This window comes from Montipora capricornis, chromosome 13 (assembly GCF_036669925.1).
Source record: "Montipora capricornis isolate CH-2021 chromosome 13, ASM3666992v2, whole genome shotgun sequence".
NCBI lineage: Eukaryota > Metazoa > Cnidaria > Anthozoa > Scleractinia > Acroporidae > Montipora > Montipora capricornis.
In genome coordinates this window covers 40,820,282-40,827,493 of record NC_090895.1, presented here as the reverse complement: position 1 = coordinate 40,827,493, position 7,212 = coordinate 40,820,282, and the positions used below count along the sequence as shown (strand labels likewise).

At 40.7% G+C, this 7,212-nt stretch overlaps 1 protein-coding gene across 10 annotated transcripts in view; it reads right to left on the bottom strand.

Moving 5' to 3' along the window:
* Positions 1-2,683: 2,683 nt before the first annotated feature.
* LOC138028402 (GRIP and coiled-coil domain-containing protein 2-like) overlaps positions 2,684-7,212 on the bottom strand; it is an 84,344-nt gene continuing 79,815 nt past the window's right edge. For all 10 annotated transcript variants that reach the window (XM_068875928.1, XM_068875930.1, XM_068875931.1 and 7 more), the window contains one exon: positions 2,684-4,029. In XM_068875928.1, the coding sequence (XP_068732029.1) occupies positions 3,956-4,029 (74 nt within the window). In that variant the 3' untranslated portion in view covers positions 2,684-3,955. The remainder of the gene's footprint in view (positions 4,030-7,212) is intronic.

Here is a 7,212-nt window from a genome sequence, read left to right as displayed (position 1 = left end):
TGCCAGCGACCATTCAATTTGGAAACAGCCTGAGTTTGTTAGTGTTGTTTTTCGAATTTGTGGCTTGTGCGGAGTGAGAGACATCAGCCGTAAGGGCCTTTTGAAGTGCAAAAATGACGCGATAACAGCAAGTCACGGGTTCGAGTGGGTGTTAACAGGCGCAATTGGGCGTCTCACCGGAAACCACTTAAGTTTGCGAATTTACGCCAACTTCCGGCCATTTTGAAGAGCCAGTGAGCTATTCTTGTCCACGTGTAACTATTAATGGTGTTACTTTCTAAAGAGACAGTAATGGTACGTCGGTGGATCTTTGAAACACAGGAACTTGCTAGTATCAACTGAGAATTGGAGAGATTAAAAAGCTGACGTTTTGAGCGTTGGGCCTATGTTATTTTCCCTGTTAAGGACTGAGGCTCGATACGTCAGCTTTTAATACACACTTCGGTGTTCAATTTATTTTTAAAACAGCACGGTTGATACTACTGAATTTTAGCAAACTAAAATACTTTTGGTTTGCCAAAACATCACGTAGTAATTACAAGTTGCCATCGCTCCTCTTTGAATGAACAACTGCTTATCAGTGATTCCATCGAGGTGCTGCTATTAACCAAACTATCCATCGGTGTTACGTTTTTCTTGAAGTTTGAAAAAATGATTCTCTTAAGTCAAAAGACACTTCATTTAACGTTGAAAGATCAAGGGAGGAGGCTGACGGGACGCTGTTTCACATCACCCTCCCTTCTGTCAGGACCCTGACTATTTTAAGTGCACAGACTATTATTTATACAATAAGAAGTTATTTATAAGAAGTTCAGAAACTTGAGAACTTATATACTGGAAGAGAGTTGTGTCCGAAATCGGAAACGTTGGGTGAACGAAGCACCAGCAAAAGGTCGATAAGAACAAGACTTGGCCTACCGTTTAGGTTGCAGATTCTCGTGAAACCACCAAAAAGGTGATTTGGATGTGATAAAGGTGTTTTAAGGTAAATGTATTTAGTCCGTGACAGAGCTGTAATGACACAGGTCTGAGTGATGTCAACAAACCGCAAATTTCCACTGCAAACACGCAACGTCGTTGACGCGTGCAGGGAACGCGTGTGATGGTGATCTGAAGTAGCGCGGCTCGCGGGAACTTGTGTTTTGTGGGAGGTCAAAGAACGTATTTACGTCAATAGGTTTCCTGACCACACCTGGCTGCTTCCGGGTGGCAGTTTGCAAAGTCACAAACCCTTCACGAAGTCTCGCCCCCTCAAGTATGCTGTTCCGGTATGACCTTTCTCATTTGCCGCGTTCTCAATATAGCGTCAGATATTTGATTATTTTTAATCTCCCGGAATTTCCCCCCACCAATATTAAGTGGAAGATCAAAGTCAAAAAAAAAAGGAAGTGGCAATCTTGTCAGGCCCGCAGGAAAGAGCGGAAAACTGATCGATGACAACGATCGCTGGACAATACCGTCTGTTGTCCTTGAGATTAGCGTTTACGGCCTTTTGATCTCTCTTTTAATTTTGTAACTTTGACATGATTTTTGTTTATACACCAGTAAATAATGCGAACGTTTTGAATAGTTTTCGTTAACATCTAGCTGCTGAATTCGTGTTTGGCGTTGGTTAATAAGGGCGTGGTTGACTAGAAAGTACAATTTTCTGAAAGAAAGTGCAGACGAACATGTACTAACACATATTTGCACCTTGTTAAAGGAAAAGAACGCCAATTTTTAATGAGCGCACCGTTTTCCTGTTCGGCAAATTGGTCTTTGACTCACCCCTGATGAAGACACTAAACTGGAGTGTCGACACGTTGAGTCTGAATTGTAAGTTTAAAGTCAAATTTCTTCAAACCAGATTACCATAAAACTATGTTTGATTGTCAACATGGTGCAGTGCGAGCCCCAATTTAAGCATTTTTAACCTCAGTGGCCATGTCCTTTGTCCGGAAGTATTTTTTTGTTAAGTCTAGATTTGCCTAAAGCGTTGTTTGTAGTGGTAGTCGGCATTTGGCGACATGGGCGGCCTAAAGGTTTCACTGTGAAGATGATGTGGTCAAGAGATTATGCGTGGAGAGAGAGCAGAACAACGAATTTCTTTTACTGTAAACAATGTGGAATTTGATTCCAAAAATAATTATTTTTTTGTTGATGCACTTCCTCCTTAGCACATTTCTTCGTTTTTTTGTTCGTTCATTCACTCATTCATTCCTTCATTCGTTCGCGCGTTCATTCTTTAATTTCATTCAACCACTTATTCATTGATTTTTTTGTTCTTTCGTCCGTTCGTTGCGCCGGCCATTCATTATCCCCCTAATACCGCTTAAACTTTAACGCGGCACTTTATTTTGGCTCATTTACATATGTTTCGCCCTACTATTTTGTTACGAGTTGTTCGCCACACGCATTGAAGACTTACACGACTCCACTCCCCGATTTCGTTGCCCTCAGTTTACCGCAAAAAAGTGAAGGGAGGTACAATTAAAAGCCCTTTTCTGTCAGTGTAACGGTAGGGTGTCGGCACGCACTGAGGACCTATGTTTATGCAACCTTTGGTGGCCTCGGAGACAGAAAGAAACGAACTTCACGGGAAAAAGTGTTCTGGCAAGATACCAAAATAGTGATTAACTTGACGGACTTAATTACCAAACAAAATTTACATTCGTATTCCTCAATAAATACCTGGACACTGAGGTAGGAGCAATGTCATTTATTTTATCCCGAGAGCTTATTTCCTCCATAAAGGCGTAGGTTCCAATAAATTTCAATTGTGTTAACGTTGTAAATTTATAGTAAAATAATTTCTATCAATCAATTCATTAAATTAATTACAAAGGGACTGAATATGTCCACAACTGAACAACTGTCAGACACTTATAATTTCCCTCTCCAAAACCCTGTACGAGACTGGTGTAAGAGAGCGTTTGAAAAATGGCTATTTGACAAGAATTGGACTATTATGCCGAGAGTCTGCTGGGTGAACACCAAAAGTAACACTCATAATTGGCTTATGTCTACCTGTCTTTCCATAAAGTCATGAACTCGTACTCTCGCGCCAGTCTCCCTGTCAGAAATTTAAGCTTTGATTGCAACCTAAATTAAGATAAGCGTTTGCAAAAATGACCCAACTAACGCTGTTGCTTATCTTAAAATCGACTATTCCCTTATTGCTTCTTTTTCCCCGCTTGGGGGACTTACAGTTTCATTCATTCTTAAGCAAAAGGGAAATTGCAAATTACGTTTGACGTAACTTGGTTCTTAATGTCTCCAATAACCCTGTCACAAAAGACAAGGCATTTCAATTGCACTGAAGTCCAAAACGTAAAAAAAACCTCTTGACTTCAATCGAAATTCGCAAGAAATTTAATGAAGTACTCCAAAAGTTAAATTCTTGATTCATTTTCATTTAATCGGTGAAATTCACCAGAATTTTAACCGATTATATCAAAAGACGCAATAATGATCTGTGGAAATGTGACCTCTACGTATAAAGACCACGTATATATATTCAACGCCAGTATAAAACTGAAGGTGGCTTAAATAATTCAATTTTCCTCGGTTTTGGGAGCCTTGGAATACACACAAGTTATTTTATCATCAGTTTTAATGAACAAATACCTTGTGTGTGTCCAACACAAAATTTGCCGACAAACTATACCATCTATTGGCAAATATACTTCGAGGGATTTGACTGTAAGACGAATTTAAATTGGAAGAGCGCTCTCGGGGAAGGTACAGTGCCGTGGAAAATCCGGCAACGGACGAAATACATGTAACTCAGTGAAATTCCTGCGCACCAGTTGGTCAGCAGTTCTAATTTTGTGTGGCATGATGAAGGTAGTTTTCGGCCATTGCAGGAGACAATGAAAAATGCAGCCACTTTGCAACAATGCAAAGTAGGGTTATTGTGGACTCATAATTGGAAATGGGCCCTCTGCCATTCTGTTTGTTTTCTGAGACCATTTCATCACGTAAAAGACGTCCAGCGGTACACGTAACTACTCCAGCCACTTCCTTCCTCGCTTTCTTCATTTCCAGCTCCTGAAAGACAAGTGGCTCATTTTCAATTGATAGCTTGGCACAAGTTCCTTCAAACATTCCGTTGTCGGCCGATGGGCATGTGAATAAGAATGCAATGCAATACAAAATTTCAGGACCATATGAGAAAATCTACGAGCAACAACGTAGGGAGGGAACCTCCACTCCGACAAAAAATAACTTTAAACCACACTAAAATGTTTGATTTTTTTTTTCGAAAGAAAGCGTTTCTCTTTTAAATGAATTCCCGAATCGCTTATTTTTGTTTTAGAATTTCCCGGCCGTCGCCATCTTGAATAACTAACGCGGGTGTCCCTTTTGTTGCTATACAAAAGTGCAAGGTGAGAGCAATAAAGCGATCGTGACACGTCACAATTATCTGACGGGCGCCTGGGAAATTTGAAAGTCAAAATAAGCGATTTTGATTTATTTTTCTAATACCAGTTATTGGAAAAAGAATTTAAACAAATTTGTTTGCGGGCATTATTTTTTCCGGTTTAGAGTTTTGTGTAAGTGTCACAATTTGACAGGGTCAAACGCAACACATACACCAGACAAAACGACAACAGTCCTACCACCTCAACCGTTACCAGAGCGACAACACCGTAGATAAGAGGGGCTTCTGAAACTATACACCTTATTCCAAAATGGCCGCCATTTAAATATTCTTTTGTTTTTATTCAAATTGGCCCTGGATGTCTCGTTCTTAAGATTAAAATTCAAAAGAATATTTTATCTTGAACGAGGCAACAAGGGCCAAGCATACATAAATCAGCGGCCATTTTGGGACAAGGTGTATCGCACGCATCCTACAACTGTGACCTTATAACATACGCGTTGTCCACAAACCCATAACGAATGTCAAAGACAAAGACTACCCCAAGGACAGGCAGGGAGCAGCATACAAGATCACATGCTGCGATTGCCAAGCCACTTACATTGGTGAAACCGGCAGGAACCTAAACACACGACTTAAACGAACACAAACGAGCAACTAAGAATGGTGATCTCAATAACAAAATTGCTGAACACCATTCAAGAACAAAACACACTATAGACTGGGACTGTGCTAAGTGCTTAACCTACCATACGAACTATTACCGGCGCCTTACGCATGAAAGATGGTCTGCAAACCTAGAACAAACTACATTAACCCTTTCACCGCCAAAAATGCAAATTGACACTTCTAGATTTTACTCTGTCTAACGCCAGACGATTTTACTCGTCAATGGGGAAGCCATCGGCAGTGAAAGGGTTAAACCGTTGCCAACCTCTACCTGCGCCTTACAAACGATTACTTAACAGAAAACCTTAACTACACACAACTTTTTTCCTCTCAGCTTACAAACCGGATCGTGACGCACCAATCGCCACTCACAATCCTCACAACCAATCACATTACTTTTTCCCACTATCAATCACAACACAGACCAGAGCATCACTACATTCGTATGAATTTCGAACCGTAACTCCGCTCAGGTTGTCGAAACGTCAGTCACTACCATCTGTCCTCCTCAGGACTACTTTCACCCAGACGATCAAATTCCAACGAGGTATGTAACTCCTGGGTTCAAACCATTTTCTATGGTACGGTTGAAATTGCAAGAAATGTATTTTTGAAGTGCATGTTATAGACGGAAGATAGAAGTGATCCTCGAACTTAACGACGGTGCCTACTATTGTTATTGCGCGTACGTTCTGCCCATCTCGAGATACTCGGGTTTCCCATGGGTGGTGCTTATTAATACAGGGGTATTTTTGCACGGTTCAAAACTATGCGGAGAAAGCAGAACTTTGCAAGTGATTTTGGTATCCAAAAAGAAAATTGGGGGTAACCACGCATTTTTCAGAGATAATAAAGCTTCAATTTGGAAAAGAACGCCAAACATAGCTTTGTAATTGAAAGCTCTTTACAAACATTGTTGATAAATTATCTTTGAAGAATGCGATTTTCTCTTTGGATTTCAATAACACTTGTTAAGATCTGCTTTTCCCGCATATTCAGTAAACCGCGCAAAAATACCTTTGAATTAGTAGGCACCGTCCTTAACTGGACAACAGGCCATTTCCGAGTTCATCTCTGCCTCCTCTTCAAAGCGAGTCTAAGTGCGAAGTTTTTGTTATGAAAATTAGTTATCTTTCGTATGTAAAGTAGAACTAATTATCATCCCAAAAACTTCGCACTTAGACTCGCTTTGAAGAGGAGGCAGAATGGAAATGCCTAATCAATTGTCACTTTACAGACACCTGGAGGCTTCAACGGGATTCGAACCCATGACCTCAGTCCGCGATGCTGGTGCAATGCTCTGCCAACTGAGCTATGAAGTCACTTAGTTGGGAGCAGGTCAATTTGTTGGGGTCATGTGTTCCCTCTCAAAGTGACAATTGCTTAAATTTTCCAGTTACGTGCGAGGATCGCTTCACCATTTCGTCTATAGATCGAATGCATAAATGGCGGCCAAAAAAATATTCTTTTGTTTATGTGTTAATTAGCCTCACTAGCCTCGTTTGCATGGACAAAATACAAAAGAGAGGTTGCTTGAGAGCGAGGCTAGTGAGTCTCATTAGCACATAAACAAAAGAATACATTTTTGGCCGCCATTTATGCATTTGGTCAATAACCCGCCATACAAATACAAACATTTATTTCATTCATCAGTCCTTTCAGGGGAACACATGAGCCCAACATATTGACCTGCTCCCAACTGAGTGGCTTCATAACTCAGCTGGAAGAGCATTGCACCGCCGGGCATCGCCGAGGACATGGTTTCAAATTCCGTTGCAGTCACTTGAAATTTTCAGGTGTCTATAAAGAGATACTTCAATTGCTTAAATTGTCTGGTTAAGTGAGAGGGTCACTTCTATCTTCTATGGTTGAAATTACTAGGATATCCCGTATAACGAAGATCTCCGTATAAAAAGCGACACTTGACCCACAGAGAAAATAGGATGGAAAAGGAGTTAGAGATAACGAAACTTGGAGGTATAATAGGGAGTTTAAGAAACGACGACGGCTACGACTACGACACAAAACAATAATATCATTGGTCAAAAGAGCATAAATAATCGTGCTGCACGTGCAGCACGGATTTTAGCAAGTATGTCTGCGGTCCTCTGCATAACGACGACGTGAAATCACCAAATTTGAGGTTTTGACGACAACGTAAGCATGCAACAGAGCATCTC